Genomic DNA, 16,212 nt, shown 5'->3' with positions numbered 1-16,212 from the left:
GACAGTCATCGAAGGCTATTTCCCCCTTGGTATCAGCTGTTTTTGGGTGCCCATAGCCACTCCACAGCCCACCGCCCTTCTCGAACCATAAACACCACTTGTGGGAGGTTTTGCTTATTATCCGGCCGACATTCGGTGTTTCGAAACGCATCCTCTCTCTCCGGAAATCACCTGGAGCCGTCCGCAAACCACTCGTAGCCCAACATGTCCACCTCCGAGAAAGATGTCAAGGCCGGCGTAGCTCCCGACCCTTCTATTGAGGTCGAATACGCGAGCGACCATGATAGAAGCGGCTTTGACCAGGCCGCCACCAAGAGACTTATTCGAAAGATTGATTGGACTCTGATTCCATTCCTTGCCTTGTTGTATTTGCTGTCCTTCTTGGACCGCACCAACATCGGTAATGCTCGGCTGGCCCATATCGAGAGGGATCTCGGCATGAGCGGCCTTGATTACAACGTGGCTCTGTCTGTGTTCTTCCCCTGGTATGTCGCCGCCGAGATACCCTCCAACTTGGCCATGAAGCGCTTCCGGCCTTCGATATGGATCCCTTCCATCATGATCGCTTGGGGTGTCTGCTGCACCCTTATGGGTGTTGTTCACAACTACCCGGGTTTGTTGGCCGCTCGCATGGCTCTCGGCCTCGCCGAGGGTGGTTTGTTCCCGGGTATCACCTACTAGTGAGTAGTACTCCTCGTCCAGGACCATCTCTCTCGCCAATCACCGTCATCTGACCCTCATGTCTCCAGCATCACCATGTGGTACCGACGCCACGAATGCGGTCTTCGCATGGCCATCTTCTTCTCTGCTGCAACTGCTGCCGGTGCTTTTGGAGGCCTTCTTGCTCGAGGAATAGTTGAGATGGATGGAGTTGGAGGCAGACCCGGTTGGGCTTGGATCTTCATCTTAGAAGGAATCCTCACTCTCGCTGTCGGTAAGCTAGGCGGAAGCCCAGACCCAAATCAGCCTCTGGTAATGGCACAAAACTAACCATGGTCCTCCCTTTTCACGCAGCTATCGCCGCCTTCTTCATCATGAATGACTACCCTGCCACTGCAAAGTTCCTCACCGTTGCCGAGAAGGAGGAGGTCACTCGTCGCCTGGAACAGGATCGGTCTGCTCTTGCCGATGAGTTTAGCATGGTCTACTTCAAGGATGCCCTGAGGGACTGGAAGATTTGGGTGCACATGGTGAGTCTAGACCCTTCCAGGACTTTCCATATCGAGCGGTTGTACTGACGACACTGTAGTTCATCACCATCGGAATCTACACCCCGCTATACTCCTACTCCCTCTTCCTCCCAACCATTGTTAGCGGACTCGGATATGCCAACGAGACGGCCCAGTTGATGACCGTACCACCGTACATCGTGGCCTGCGTATGCTGCATCGGCGGCGGTTGGCTGGCTGATCGTCACCAACAGCGTGGTATCTACATGATCTTCTTCTGCCTGGTAGGGTATGTCATCCCCTCTCGCGCCCCTAAATGACAGAACATCCGCGGCTAACCAGTTTCTTCAGCATTGCTGGCTTCATCATGCTACTCTCTTCCCAGAGCAACGGTGTCAAATATGCCGGTTGCTTCTTCGCTGCCTCCGGTATCTACCCCAATGTCCCCCAGGGAGTTGCGTGGAACGGCAACAACATTGGAGGCTCCGTCAAGCGAGGCGTCGGTATCGCTATGCACGTCGGTAAGTCGACTTCAGAACCAACCTTGTTGCTTTGTGGGCTTCAACCGCTAACACGGTGCAGGTTTCGGCAACCTTGGTGGTGCCATCGCCGGTTTCCTTTATCAGGCAAAGGACAAGCCGCACTACTACCCCGGCCATGGCACACTCTTGTCGACGTTAACCATGTCCATGTGTCTTTCCACCTTCATGACTATCTACTTGCGCCGCGAGAATGCTCGCCGGGATCGCGAGTACAAGGACCCTGCTCAGTACACAACCGAGGAGAAGGCCGCTGAGCGTCACAGGGGCGACAACGCCACCTTTTTCCGATACACTGTCTAGTGGATCCAAATATGCTTGGCGCATCTGCAGCGTGTTATCTGATTGGGTTCTTGGTTATAAGGAAGAGGGAACACAGCTGGTAACAAAGGTTGCAATCTAAACTACTTTGACATTTCCCTGCGACCGGTCGTGAAGGTTGCATGTTATCACTCATGTCGACGGAAAGCCAATAATCTGACAGGTCAATCCAGTTCTCATCAGACCACAAATGCCTGTTTCCCACTATAGAGTTGCCCGATGAGTGAGTGGAGGCCCCGCCGCTGTTGGCTCCGCCACCAGTTGGGATCATCCGATGACCTAACGGACGTTCGCCTGGGTTTTGACTTTCACATATGCTATGTACTCCGCCCCTGGAACGTGGGGAAACGTGGGGTAGACTGAAGAGGCGGTGGTCAGAATGGCGTCACACTTGTCACTTCCACCTGTAGTTCGGCCCCAGGATCTGGGGACTCCCCGCTTGGATCTAGTCATGTAGATATCTACCAACGATGTGACGTTTCAATGGCAGCAAACCATGCGAGTGTTTATCTGGCAACATCCTAGCCAGAACTCTGCGTGGGGTAAACAAGGCCTTTCCTTGTCCTCGGTCCGGGGAAGGGAGGCCCAGGGATGCGGCATGCCGCCCACTGCACGTAATATGAAGTGCTTCAGAGACACTATTGCTGCTCTGATGACACATACGATGCTGGCCTCGGGACTCGAAGACGCACGCACAACTCCGTTAACCTTCGCTGCACGAATACAGCCTATATGTTCCCCATGAGTTGGAGTCGATAAAAAGTACACCGCAGGACTTGGGTCTATTGCCGGAATCATGCGGAGATGGTCGGGCTCGGTTGGAATGAAGCTTGGGTTAACAGGACTGAGGAAGACTATCCCGTCCTTATCGGTGCGTATTGCAGCGGTACAAAATGGCAACTCTATGAGAGCTGCTTGTCACTTATGTATGTATCAGGAATTCGAGGCATCCTGGCTTCAGTAATTCCTCAATTGTATAGGCTCTTGGCCAACAGCTCGCCGAATATTCGGTGACGCTTGACTTGTGACAGGCCGTCCTCAGCCGGGAGACGTGTTTCCTCGTTCGATGAAAGGGGAAGCTGCCGCTGCCTATGAAGGCCAAATGATGCGGAAAGGTGGGAACGGGTAGCGATTTGGCCCGAGACCCGCGTCAGTGAACACGCCTGAGAGATAGCTGCGACGCAGGCACTCATTGAAACCATCTAGCGCCTGATCGTAGCCTTGGCTGTAGCCCTGCTGTCCTTCTCTGCCATCTTGCTCCTCGCACATGCATATGCATTCTTCAGATCTTTCATGGAATCTTGGCACAATTACATGGCGTCTTTTTGCACCGTGCCTTCGGTTGCCAACCACGTTGCTTTTCTTTTACAGAAGAACTCCAGCTTCGGTGTCCACACGTTGTCGCCCTCGACGCCTTGGACGTCATTCATGGTCCCTGAAGTAACAGCCACCTTGTCCGAAGTCTCATGGGTAGCAACGAAGAGTGAGGAGCCGCATAATCTGCAAAATGAGCGGGCCAGTGTCCCGCCAGAATCGGCGGTCTCGGACTTGTACACCGAGACGTGGGAGCCGGGATCTTGCACAGTTAGGTTCTGACCGACGGAGAGGTTAGCATGAGCCATGGTCTGCAGAGTTTGGTTCCAGTGATTCAAAGGGACATACCTTTCTATCGACTAGGCTGTTGGCCCCAAATGACGAACCGGTGAACTTGCGGCAGCTGTTGCAGTGACATAATACCGTGAAGCCATACCCCCCTTCAATGGTGTACTTCTGCGCCGCAAAGGCAGCTTCCCTAGATTAGAGGAGGTGTCGGGTCCGGGATATCGACGTTGTTTGAAGCACTCATTGATGCTGCTGCTGCTGCTGGTGGTAATGATGATGGAAGATAAGGCGTTGGACGTCACGATGCGGGGGTACAACATTTATAGGAACGAAGTCCCCGAGACAATTGGATAGGTCAACGAGATGAGTTCAAGATGTTGAACGAAACAGCCGACTGTGTAGCCTGGGTGTACATTCTCGAAACCTTTCTCGAAACTTCTCGAAACAACGCTGAACGACATCCATCTTTGCTTTGTCGACGCGGGTAAGCATTAAGCCGGGTCGACCCCAAATGTAGTGATCGGGTGCCGATCAACCAATACTCATAGGACTGACGCAGCAGTGAGCGAGATTGGAGGGCAAAAATGATGGATGCATAAATCCGAAGCATGATAGCCCAAGCTCAAAGGGATAACCCAATCGCGCACGCAAAGTCGGTAGATAGGTAGATGATCAGGATCAACTTCACTCTTCCGTTACGCCGCACTATTCCATAATTGAGTTGGCGCATGCCATGTCTCAGCCGTGGCTGAATCACAGGCATGTCAGTGGTCATAGGACGGATCTAGACAGCCTGATCTTTCAGATCGGTCTCGAGAAAGCCAGCAATATAATAACATTTGATTTCCACCTTGTGCCGAGGAGCATTCCCAAACATCATGGCGGCTGAGTCGTCGAAGCCCCCGCCGAAGCGGCGGATGAGAGTCCAAAAGTCGTGCACCGAGTGCCAGAGACGGAAGCAGAAGGTAAGCAACGAAGAAAGCCCCCCCCCCCGATAACCGCATCGATATAGATCACCCGGTCACTGGTGGATACGGGCTAAGGAGGCCGCAGTGCATTATCCGGCAGTTAGACGCGCCATGCGTAAACTGCTCGAGACGCTTCCCGCCTGTGGAGTGTATCATCATTCAGGCCGCATCTTATAACCCCAGGCCAGTGTACGAGGACCGGGTTCTGACTTTTGACTTGTCCTCGCTGTCGACAGGATCGGGAAAGCAGCCAGAGATTGCCTTCCTTGACCGTTATTCGACAGCTTTACTACCGTTCACGTCCCCAACCCTACCAGGAACTCTGGCTGCGCGAAATCACCAGAGATCAAGGCCCAGATTGCAAGATGCTGGCGTCAATGGCCTCGGAGGACCAAGAACGCACTGCTCCAGTCACCTTGAAGATGAAGGTGAGGCCTTGGCGAAGGCGAAAGCGAAGGCAAAGGCGAAGGCCCATGCCAATCTCTTCCTCGATGGGAATGGCGACCCGATGGCATTTTATCACAGCAGTCCCGCTACCATTGGTGGCATACTCACGGAGGTGACAACTCTCCATGGGATGCCGCTTCCCGAAAGCCCCAGAACAGCAGAGCTTCTTCACTTTTGTAAGCAAGGCGTTGGTCGCTCTGAGAAGCAACTCAGTCTGACTCTCCAACGTAGATATCGAGGTCGTCGCACCCAACTTGGTGTCCATTGATGGGCAGAGCCAGCCGCCTGTCTTCCTCACAGAAGTTTTACCGTGGATGCTGCAGTCCCCTCTGTTCCCCAACATCGGCATTCTGATGTCGTCGACGACTCAGTCGCTTGAGCAGGGAACGGAAATCTCCAGGAACCCAGAGTCCCTCGCTCTCAAAGCCCGGGTGTTGTCTATCATAGCGGATTACATGGAGCGCCCGTTCGACGCCATCGCGGTCGAGTTGGTCCGGTCCGTCGTAAATCTCGTAGTTATGGAGGTAAGCTACCAGCCTATGGCTGGTTCGTCGTTAAACATCGCATTGACGCCCTTTCCAGTGGTTCTGGGGCGCCGACGACAGTATGTTTGCCCACATGAGAGGCATTAAGCGCATGATCGAGCTCCGAAAAGGCATGCGTGGTCCGGGCGACATTGTGGGCGAGTCCATCATGATTCTGTAAGCGCGGGATCGACGCTCCGAGATGACAGTCGACTTACCATAAGCTTACCAGAACCGACTATGAGATTGCGTGCGCCTTTGAGACGGATCTCTACTGGCTGGAGGGCGATCCGGTCCGAGACGAGGAAGTTCCGGTCCCGACGACGTGGCCCGACTGCTACGACAGCCCACTGCTGGCGTCCTCATCTCGGTTTGAGAGCATCGCCGAGAGACTGGGGTTGTGCGCAGCGGCTGCCAAGATTCTGGACGATGTACGGTTCCTCACGGTTTCCGTCACTTCAGCATCGGCCTCGGCGAGCTGCAAATCGAAGATTCGCACCACCGCATCCTGGCTACATAGTAGACTGCGGGATAAGAGCAAGGTCGAACGCCTCGCTATCTCGTCAGAAGAGGAATGGATTCTCGAGACCATCCGGATTGCTGCTCTGATCTACAGCTGGTCCATCAAGTCGATGCGTCAGATATCGCGGTTTGATGACGACGAAACGCTCGAGGCTGCGTACCAGGCACTCACGAGCGTAAGCATGACAACATGGAAGCGGATCCCAGGGGTTTTTCTCTGGATCATGCTGGTGGCGGCCCCGAACGCGGCACCGGACGCCAAGGGGAGGTTCGTCAGGAGGAAGATGGCCGTCACGGGGCTGTCGATCGGGTTCGAGGACTTCGTGCTCGGCATATCATATCTCAAGGCCTTCTGGGGCGTTCAACAGTGGATCGCCAAGGAGGGCGACGCAGGGGTGCAGAGACTGGAAGACAAGTGGTCTTCTGGTCTTGGCCGGGAGGCTCGGTCGAGTCACAAGGAGCACGACAACATCAGACACTCGTAGGCTTGCGCGTCGTGTGCCTCAAAGGGAGCCACGCCACAGGAAAGTCGGAGAAAAGAGGCTGCGGCGTCACGGCTGCATCACTCTACGACTGGACTTGTGCCTGATTCTTTTCTCCGCGTATCCACTACTATTCCCTCGGGGTGGTTGGCTGAAGCTTCGTCGACGTGGAGAAGCAAGTGATGAACATCTCGGATTGCCCAAATGGGAATGCCGGTGGACCGTGGTTGCATGCGTAAAGTAACTCTGCACTTTATACTGCCTAGGTATGTAGGTAGGTATCCGTACTCCGCATTCTCTCTCTCCCCTTCTCACCTTTGCCCCGGTCCCGGCCCCCCGGGGAAGAGGGATCATGCTTTCCCCACCTAGTTTGTTGTTGGCCCTGTTGGTCTGGACTCTGAGGGGGCGGAAGTTTAGGTTCTGGACCCTCGGACATACATACCTAGGTAGACGCAGCAGCAAAGGTTGCGATTAACACCTACATACATACCTGGTGCAGTCTTACTGCAGCTCTTGGACCGAACCCTCCGCTTGTGCCAATACCTAATGCATCCGACCCAACGGTGAGATTAGTCTGGGATAGTGGTAGTATAGAGTAATAAACGGGTCCTTACATCGCATGGCCTGCGAGTTGACCCATGGTCTAGCCACACCCCTTTCAGACACGATGCCCAACGAATCACGTTTCCGTGTCGAAAGACTCCATAACCTTCGGTAAACCAACCGATTTTCCGCACCACGGGCACCGGTCATGTTTCCGCCGCGCGACCATCAGGCTAAACACCCGTCGGTGGGCCACTGACCGACCGCTCTCCCGGAGCCTTTGGAAGAACGGGAGACACGCGAAGCATGGGGCATCTCAGATCCTGCATCCCGCGTGACCTGCCATGTTCTTGAATGTTCTAGCTTCCCGATTTAGTGCGCGGAGCCACACGCAAAACCCCGGGACACCGCCGCGGCCGCATGTCGCACGTTGCGTGTGTGTTGTTGCATCGGAAAAAGCTCCTATGGACACTAATGTGGTTTTCTAAGAAAACATGAGGCGAGGGTTGGAGGACCTTTGCCGCACACCAGCCGGACACGAACGAGCCCGACATCTCGTCACCAGTCCACATCCGGGAACCGGCAGTGATACATCGGCGCCCAAACTACCAAATCGAGACAGACTGAACCGGGCCCTTGACGCGGCACCATACCAGGTGATCAGCCCAATCATCAACCACCCCCTTGTCACCACGGCGCTAGCAAATGATGCTGCGGATGCGTGGCAGGCACTGCCGTAAAGCTCGGGGTGCCGGTGCTGCAATTGGCATATGGCATGGGACGAGGAAGAGTAAGAAGAGGGGATGAAGGGGGGGTGGAAGCGATGGGAGGCGGAATTGCGGGTGCGGGGAAGCTCTACCCGACAGAGCTCGAGTCGATGAGATATAAGAATCAGTTCACGATGCTCTCTGCTCCCGACAAACCCTTCATTATTCCTCACTCCTCTTCACTCATCTCAGTAACAACCCGGCTCTCTCATACAACATCCGCCTCCCGGCCACAGACGCCTTTGGACCGATACCACTCCGCCCTATCCATACCTTGGATCACTGGGGATCAAACCACCTTCGTCATCGACCTGTCACCATCGAAGCCACACATATCTTGGACTTTGAGAATATCCTTTCCTGCCACTCTCCGTTCTCGCACTTTCTCTCTCTCTCTCTCTCCATCTCTAGCACGCCCATCCGGATTTCTTTGAAACCGTAGAAATGTCACGGTACTTGACCCGCCTCCGGCCACTCCATCTAGGACCTCAATTGACCCAATGGAAACTATCCAGACTCGCAGTGCAGCCCATGACCGCCCCCGTGGCTCCCGTTGTCCCACACCAGCCAAAAGCCTTCCACGCAAACCCCAAGCCTCTCGCACCTCACATGACAACGCCGGCCCTCCCCCGTGGTCTCCCAGAGTTCAGCCTTCAGGGCAAGGTCATCGTCGTTTCCGGCGGTGCGCGAGGGCTCGGTCTCACACAAGCCGAAGCTCTCTTGGAAGCCGGCGCCATAGGTACTAGCCAAACCCTCCTCTCCAGCATGAGCTATCTGAAGCCATATCATCCCGAATCGCTCCCCCAAGAATGAAGCTGACACAGAAACGCACTAGTTCATGCCATCGACCGTCTCCCTCACCCTGACCCGGACTTTGAGAAGATTGCCCTCCGCGCCAGCGCCGAGCTCGCGACTTCGTTGACATACCACCAAGTCGACGTACGTGACGTTCCGGCCCTCAACGAGATCGTCGAGGGAATCGCCAACAAGCATGGCCGTCTGGACGGCCTCATCGCCGCCGCCGGCATTCAGCAAGAGACGCCCGCACTCGAGTACAAGGCCGAGGATGTCGACAAGATGATGGGCGTCAATGTCACCGGCGCCTTCATGACGGCGCAGGCCGTCGCGCGGCAGATGGTGAGGCTCAACACCACCGGCAGCATCGTCTTGATTGCCAGCATGAGTGGCACGGTTGCCAATAGGGGACTGATTTGCCCGTAAGTACCTGACTTTCCCAGCTCATCTAGCCAAAAAGGGGGGGATGAGAAAAAAAGTAAAGAGAGAGAAAAAAGGCTAATTACATATCGTTGCAGCGCATACAACGCTTCCAAGGCGGCAGTCCTGCAACTCGCCCGCAACCTGGCGGCCGAATGGGGCGCCCATGGCATCCGCGTCAACACCATCTCGCCCGGCTACATCGTCACTGCCATGGTCGAGGCGCTCTTCGAGACGTACCCGGAGCGCAAGGTCGAGTGGCCTAAGCACAACATGCTCGGAAGGCTCAGTCTGCCCGAAGAGTACCGCGGCGCCGCCGTGTTCCTGCTGAGCGATGCCAGCAGCTTCATGACGGGTAGCGACTTGCGCATCGACGGCGGGCACTGCGCGTGGTGAACGGTGGGGAAAAAAAAAAAAAAGAGGGAGCGTCAGCGTTGCTTGATTTGGTCATTATGCACACAGACTTTACGGGGTCTGGACGGGTTGCGCTTTGGTAGAGCAGTACACCTATAATACACTACTTTTATTCTTTTACATTTTTTACATGTCCAAAAATCGAGGGCATTCGTGTCCAGCGCTGAAAACCTAGGCTGGCGATGTGATGCCTGGTCGTCCCAGCCTGGCCACGACACCCTTCTTCAGGTTTAGCCTCTTCTCGATCTCTGCATGTGAATGGCCCTTGTCTCGCATCAAGTGCATCTGCACGATTGTCTTGAGGTCCAGGAACTCTCTTCCCTCGCTGCTACTCCGGCCCAAGCCGTCGAACTCGTCATCGGCCTGCTTCTGGAACCGACTCCTCGCTTCCAGCGTGCCCAGCGTCGCGTTCCGTGATGATGAGGGGAACAGGGGGCCGGGGTTCTGGATCAAGTCGGCATGAGGGCTTGGGCCGGCGGTAGAAGTGGGGGAGAAGGTCGGGTTTGGCTGAACGATGCCCATCTGTCGGAGACGAGAGGAGAATTCGGCCGTGACGCTGTCTGGGTTGACCGAGTCGGCGGCGATGTCTGGGCGGCGGCTGACGGTTAGAGAACTGCACATGAAGAATTATCGCCGGGAATCGAATCGACTGACCACCTGTCTTGAGCGTTGCCGCCTTTGCCTGCGGCCGGGCCTGCGCGGGCTGTGACGGGGAGGGAGCCGGAGCAGCTCTCCCAGCAGCGGAGATGGGCGGCACGGCGCCGGGCGCGCGGGTTGGAAACTTGCGCGCGGCGCCTTGCGCAGCCTTTGACGAGGAGGACCCCATGATGTTGATTTATGGTCAATCGCGTTGTGGGATTGGCGTAAATGAGAAACTGGGGGTTGTAGACCGCGACGAGAAAGATGGGCTACGACTGGGGAGCTCGAGAGGTTACCCCCTTATCGATAAGACTGCATTGTTTTTTCGGGATGACGCATCCATGATTCTTAGGTAGGATAGGTACCTTTAATTAGATATGTAGGGTACCTAAGGTACGTACCACCCACAGTGCGAAATACTTGTACATTCACTGGGCGAACCCCCCCTGATTGGCCGGTCAAATGTCGACCTTCTCGTAGGGAATCCTTCTTTCTTTGGAGTCTTTAATGATATATATTCTACTTTGATACACTTATTCGCCAACAAACCTCCTATACAATATCACTCGAACAACGCCGCCTAGCCGATGGCTTCGATGTGGTCGGTCACCAAGCACGTCCACTCATCAGTGCCGTAGTAAATCGTATAGCCGTCGTTGTGCGTCTGCCCGGTGCTGATGGTGTCACCCAATTGCCAAAAGGCATCGCCAGCCATACCGGGGGTTGCCACCGAGGTAAGTTGCCATGGTCTCTCCAGCTCGCAGTGATTGCTAGGCGTGCCGTCTATATTGCCATATCCAATCAGCTCCGTTATCTCGCATGGTGTCTGTTGACGAGGATGACAGGTGAGAACTCACATTCTTCAAAGAAGCAGGGCTTGTTCGCAGCAACGCATGCCTTGGCATGGTCCGTCACCCACTTGTTGCCGGTATCATATCCAACCCCCCCTTATCTGTGCATCAGTTACTGTTCTCCTGGCTTGCGGTGGGGAGACCTACATGAACTGGGGTAGAAGTGAAAGGTTCCAAAGTCCCTGGAGGAAGACGCAACGCAGGTCAGTGTCACAAAGCCTTGTCTGCTGGATCAAGAGTCGGGGTCTCACAAGGTTGAAATGTTAAGCAGCTCCGGCCAATCAGTGCCTTCTCCGTACTGATAGGGATACGTTGTGTCGCCCGGGAGCCCCATGCCCTCGTCGCCGAGCGTTACCAGGTGGTTGGGGTCCAAAGACTTGACGTATTCCGATGTTGATTTGGCCCAATTGTAGATGACAGAGGTATCGCAGCCCTGGCAGCGGGGCTCGTTGGCCAGCTCCCATGCAAAGATGGCGTTGGAGTTCTTGTACCGGCCGACAACAGCGCTGATGTACTTGCGGTACTGCGTTTGAGCCGCCGTGCTGGTGTACCATCCATTGTGATCACCACCGAAAGCGTTGGTGTATGCCTTGATCCCGCCGTAGTCGTCCCTGAACATGGTTAGACATGGTTTCGTCCGAGAAGCGTTCGACTGAGAATTACCAGTTATTGACAAAGTTGATGATGAGCTTGATGCCGTTGTTCTCGGCTGATGCTACAACGGTGTCCAGGCGGCCAAGACCGTTGGCGCCTGTGTTGATGGTCGAGCCCGAGGCCGTCAGGTGCTGAAACCCTGGAAATCGTTGGATCAATGTCATCGGTGCGGAAAGTCCCCAGACTTACAATTGTCATACTGCGGGACGGTATTGACATCGTTGAAGCCCCAAATGCGGAGAATCTTAAGACCCGATGTCTTGACGTGACCGAGAACAAGGTCGACATCAGAGGCGTTGGTCAGGAAGCTACACCAGTAGCAGTTGGTGCCGGGGTAGTACTTCGTTACGCCGTCAATGGTAAACTTGGTGCCGCTGACCGAGGGAAAGCCGGTGCTAGGGGGAAGTGCTGGCGAAAAGGTCCGAGAGGATGTGGTTGACGTGGAGCGGGTGGAGGTCGTAAGGGAGCTTGACACAGCCGTTGTCACGGCGGCACCTGCGTTCTCTGAGTATAAGGAACATCTCATGAGGTGTTGATGGTGGACATACCGGGAAGGCACTGTGAGTGCCAAGCATTGAGGTAAGTGCAAACTGAGCCAGCCACGCAGGTCGTAGGTCCACTCCACCCTTGGCCACCGCATTGTCCCCATAATGGCGCCTGTGCAGACGCCGCGGCCGCAAAGGCAAGAATACTAGAAGCCGTGACTTTCATCTCGGGTTGTGCGATCTTGTGTGGAGAGGATGAATCTCAACATCATGGTACAGGTGGGATGGTGGCTGTTTTGTACTCCGACCAGACTCCGCTCCTCATGTCGTCTTGGACGGGAAAGCCTTGCTCAGATTCCATCAATGGCACCTCACGGCGTCGCGCTTTTCCATGGCCTGGCTGACAGTCTGATGCTTGGATCGGCTAGCTGGGGGTCGCTATACCGTCGAAAGGGTGGTATCCGGGAAGGGGCATGCGGAGGCAGCAGGACCACGAGCATGGAACAGGTAAGAAGTTAAGATCTAGTGATGGATGGATGCCCAGGTGGTCCTGTGGGATGGGGCAGCGTAGTTTCTGTGTGGTATTGCATCTCGTCTGTGGGATCTGGTTCGTTCCCGATGGGATTTCCGGGGATCAGAAGCAGAAGCAGCCGCGATCTACGGTCCCAAAGCCCGCTGACACACCATTTCGCGGTTGTATTGTTGTGTTGTACAAGCCATTGACTGAATGAAGCCTCTACCAGCAGCCGCCACATCAATGTTTGGCGACCAAGACAGGCAGTAAACAACGAAAATGAGGTTAGTGACAGGGTACTTCCCGGCCAAATGGCCTATAAACCAGGCTGGTTTTTACGATGTAATTTCCGCATCGAGGTATAGGGGCTGGGTCGACGGAATATGGCTCGCCGCATACCGCATTCGGACACGATTACCACCAACCCCGCCAACGGATAACAACCGCAATAGGTAGGCAAGTAGGCTACCTAGGTATTCCCTGCGGCTTTCATGAGCTCAGACGAACCATTGCGTATCTTTTAATTTCGAGATCATTTAAAAACCCAAGTCATTAATAGAAGTGGGACAATTACTAGATCCAGTCAGCATGTTTGCCCTTCTCTTTTTTTCTTCTCTTTTCTCTAGAATTGTGATCATGCCGCGATCGAAGGAGACCATAGTAGAGCTGAGGGGAAGCTGGAAGACGGAGAAAGCGAAACTAGGAACGAAAGACATTTGCATTGTTTCTAGAAGTAAGACATGCCTCGGTAGTTCGCGCCCTGCGACATACATCGTCTACATTACCAAAAGTGGATACAAGCAAGACCGGAAGCCATAGTGAGATTCTGAAGGTTTCTGGGCTGTCGAGAATGCCGAATGTTGACAACTCTGGCCAGCCTTGACCAGGCCTTCAGGTACTGTATATGGATAGAGCACCTCAGTTATACCTACACAGTTCAAGTAGGTCGTCGGGGTGGGGCCGTGATGACATAAGCCGACAGACAATGACGCAACTTACATTGCACAGCCTCAGGGGCTTGGTCTGCTAATTATCCATCGGACCATCGCCATCCATCTGGTGTTTGTTATCATCAATTTTTTTTTTGGCGCTCAACTCTTTCTCAAGTATTGTCCACCCACGCGAAGACGTGTTTGACATCCCCTGAGGCTCCCTCCTGGTTGGCTGTCTATTCATTCTTCGAACACATCCTTCTCGACCAACCCTACGCAGGTTTCAAACGTCCCAACCATCGACATGTCTCGCTTCTCCCATCTCGACACGGACGAGGAACGACTCCCGCACGGCATGCGCCGCGTGGGCTACGACGCCGACACACAGGTATACACGTACCAAGATACCGACGGGAGCTACTGGGAGGGCGCTCCAGGCCAGCAATACGGGCAGCTGACGCAGGTATCCGGCGCGACGTCCGGGCCGGCCGAGGATGCCGAATATGACCCCTTCATCCCGGGCTCCGAGAGCGGCGTTGGCAGCCGACAGCAACAACTATGGGCCGAGAAGAAGTCGTGGAGGCAAGAGATGAGGCCGCTGCTCAACTTCTTTGTCATCATCGGGCTGTTCCTGCTCGTGTTGACATGGTGGCTGTACCGCACGCCCAGCGAAACCGAAGTTGCGCCCGAGTGCGGACAGCAGGCTGTACCGTACAAAATAGAGCACGGAAACACGTGCTGGGCCATCGCGACGGGGCAGAAGATCAGCGTTGAGGAGCTAGTCAAGGCGAATGAGGGACTGGACTGTGACAGATTGCAGGTCGGGAGCTTCATATGTGTACCCACCGCTAGGGAAGCGGCATAAGGATGTAAATATGGGGGTGTATATGGCGCAATACCGAGTGCTTGCTGTTTTTGCTGTGATACCCTGAAGAAATAGTGCAAGTTCGTTTCGTATTGCATGTTGCCTTGTGGGTTTGTTTATGTGTGCGGGTAGCAGGTTTAGAACGGCCAGGCTCGAACATCTGGAAGCTGATACCCTTCAGACTAGCGAAGGGCGACCGAAGTGCCGCTGATTAATAACCCTGCGAGTTATTCGGCTGCGAAGATGCATTGTTAACCTGTTAACCATGATAAGAGGGAGAGACCGAGTCGATATTGCCAGGCCCCAATGACACAAGCGACATATCGAGTGTGAGGAATGTTGGATTGCAGGGCGTGGCAAGGCGTCACATCTTGTCTTCATTGCCTACCTACCTACCTCCCTAGGGAGATAGGTACATCCTCCATGCGAGAGCCTTGAAGAGCAACTACTGGCACCATGATGCACTTGATGGACATGGTCAACGGAGCTTTTCGGCAGACTCTGGGGCTGCCACGCCGCTTGACCCTATTCGGCAAAGAGGGCTTCGGTACGGATACTTGGGTATGCTACATGATCGGATGTACCGGATCATACCCGGACCCACCACCGGGTACCTTGCACCGTGTACCGCACCCCCCACAAAGGACAGACATTTTCCAGCCGCGCCCCTTTGGATTAATTAGGGTCGCTCGATGCTGAGCGGCGGTGGTGAGAGTGAAGATGTGACAGTCGCGTGCCCTGGCTGACTACGGATACTATACTGTAGTCAACGAATCTAGGTTTACAAGGCAGCACGACTCTGCCTTGCTAGGCATTGTTGTTGCAAAGTCATCAAGACGTTGATTAGCAGCGCAGACAGGTCGGACATGTACAAACATGACAGTCGCTGGGAGTGGTGGTCCTGTGCCCTTGGCGATGTGCTGGTGCCGGGGCGGGAGGCGGGGGTGCGGGTAGGTATCGTGCCCCCTTGAGGGGCAGTACCCAGGTACCTAGGTAGTGTACCTACCTACCTACCTGTGCGTGCGGACGCGGGCGTGGGCGAGCGAGCTCTAGCGTTGGTTTTCCCCGGAATCACAGCGTCTGGGGAAGTGGGTTTCAGTGTGCGGGTCCCCCGCGAACCCCGCCCCACACACGCCGCTGCAAGTTAGTCCCCTCCCTCCCCTCTCAGCGACCGTCGTCCCTGCTCACCTCGACACACCGACACGTACAAGTAAGTACCATGTGGTTTCGACTCGCATCGCCACCAAGTGGCCACATGCTAGCTTCTGTCCTGTGTGCCGTTTATGCAAACACCGTCCCTCGACTTGAACGAGAGGCATAAGCATGGCATAGCCCTGATGGCTGGCGCGGGGTGGCTTCATGTCCCCTCCCCCTTCACTCTCAGCATAGGTACTCTGTCTGCGTGTGTGTTGTAACCTTTGATATAACACGGAACAGCCAGTTCAGGTTCCAGGATACCCTCATCTTTCTCTGTCTTGTCTGCTTGCTTTTGCTCCTAGGTGGCCAGATAGATAAGTCCATATTTGTTTCTCTGCTTCACATGTGGCATATGTTCTCACAGGATTCGTCATTGCTCCAGCGTCTTTACGTTGAGCCCCTTGATCGATGCTAGAACTGCCCATTCTTGCGTCACACATCTGCCCACCCTTCCACGTCGTAGCGTTGCACCGGGCGCTTGGTCTCCCTCCGCCTCTTATGTCTCTTGTTCTTGCTCACCCCCCTCTCCCAAGATTCACCATCGCTTTAGCGTGCGAGTTGC

General features: G+C 54.8%; 7 protein-coding genes across 7 annotated transcripts; 4 read left to right on the top strand and 3 right to left on the bottom strand.

Moving 5' to 3' along the window:
• Positions 1 to 204: 204 nt before the first annotated feature.
• Positions 205 to 2,011, top strand: GLRG_07101 (major facilitator superfamily transporter; the record flags this gene model as incomplete). Its single annotated transcript, XM_008097786.1, has 6 exons — positions 205 to 680; positions 750 to 934; positions 1,015 to 1,190; positions 1,250 to 1,458; positions 1,521 to 1,690; positions 1,752 to 2,011. The coding sequence occupies 6 exons, from the start codon at positions 205 to 207 to the stop codon at positions 2,009 to 2,011; spliced, it is 1,476 nt and encodes a 491-aa protein (XP_008095977.1).
• A 1,328-nt stretch (positions 2,012 to 3,339) lies between these two features.
• On the bottom strand, positions 3,340 to 3,951 carry GLRG_07100 (glutathione-dependent formaldehyde-activating enzyme; the record flags this gene model as incomplete). Its single annotated transcript, XM_008097785.1, has 3 exons — positions 3,340 to 3,654; positions 3,692 to 3,821; positions 3,872 to 3,951. 3 exons carry the CDS (start codon positions 3,949 to 3,951, stop codon positions 3,340 to 3,342), a joined length of 525 nt encoding a protein of 174 aa, XP_008095976.1.
• A 558-nt stretch (positions 3,952 to 4,509) lies between these two features.
• GLRG_07099 (uncharacterized protein) lies at positions 4,510 to 6,577 on the top strand (the record flags this gene model as incomplete). The annotated part of the gene is made up of 5 exons (XM_008097784.1): positions 4,510 to 4,596; positions 4,685 to 5,222; positions 5,278 to 5,570; positions 5,629 to 5,747; positions 5,803 to 6,577. The coding sequence occupies 5 exons, from the start codon at positions 4,510 to 4,512 to the stop codon at positions 6,575 to 6,577; spliced, it is 1,812 nt and encodes a 603-aa protein (XP_008095975.1).
• A 1,838-nt stretch (positions 6,578 to 8,415) lies between these two features.
• On the top strand, positions 8,416 to 9,495 carry GLRG_07098 (short chain dehydrogenase; the record flags this gene model as incomplete). The annotated part of the gene is made up of 3 exons (XM_008097783.1): positions 8,416 to 8,623; positions 8,720 to 9,101; positions 9,198 to 9,495. The coding sequence occupies 3 exons, from the start codon at positions 8,416 to 8,418 to the stop codon at positions 9,493 to 9,495; spliced, it is 888 nt and encodes a 295-aa protein (XP_008095974.1).
• A 189-nt stretch (positions 9,496 to 9,684) lies between these two features.
• Positions 9,685 to 10,339, bottom strand: GLRG_07097 (uncharacterized protein; the record flags this gene model as incomplete). Its single annotated transcript, XM_008097782.1, has 2 exons — positions 9,685 to 10,100; positions 10,168 to 10,339. The coding sequence occupies 2 exons, from the start codon at positions 10,337 to 10,339 to the stop codon at positions 9,685 to 9,687; spliced, it is 588 nt and encodes a 195-aa protein (XP_008095973.1).
• A 393-nt stretch (positions 10,340 to 10,732) lies between these two features.
• Positions 10,733 to 12,368, bottom strand: GLRG_07096 (fungal cellulose binding domain-containing protein; the record flags this gene model as incomplete). Its single annotated transcript, XM_008097781.1, has 7 exons — positions 10,733 to 10,935; positions 11,010 to 11,099; positions 11,151 to 11,185; positions 11,255 to 11,614; positions 11,667 to 11,796; positions 11,847 to 12,152; positions 12,206 to 12,368. 7 exons carry the CDS (start codon positions 12,366 to 12,368, stop codon positions 10,733 to 10,735), a joined length of 1,287 nt encoding a protein of 428 aa, XP_008095972.1.
• Positions 12,369 to 13,892: 1,524 nt separating this feature from the next.
• Positions 13,893 to 14,453, top strand: GLRG_07095 (LysM domain-containing protein; the record flags this gene model as incomplete). The annotated part of the gene is made up of 1 exon (XM_008097780.1): positions 13,893 to 14,453. One exon carries the CDS (start codon positions 13,893 to 13,895, stop codon positions 14,451 to 14,453), a length of 561 nt encoding a protein of 186 aa, XP_008095971.1.
• Between the last annotated feature and the right edge of the window lie 1,759 nt (positions 14,454 to 16,212).

The sequence above is a fragment of the Colletotrichum graminicola genome, assembly GCF_000149035.1.
Source record: "Colletotrichum graminicola M1.001 genomic scaffold supercont1.28, whole genome shotgun sequence".
NCBI lineage: Eukaryota > Fungi > Ascomycota > Sordariomycetes > Glomerellales > Glomerellaceae > Colletotrichum > Colletotrichum graminicola.
The sequence above is the reverse complement of the archived record's forward strand: the minus strand, read 5'-3'. Positions and strand labels throughout refer to the sequence as shown.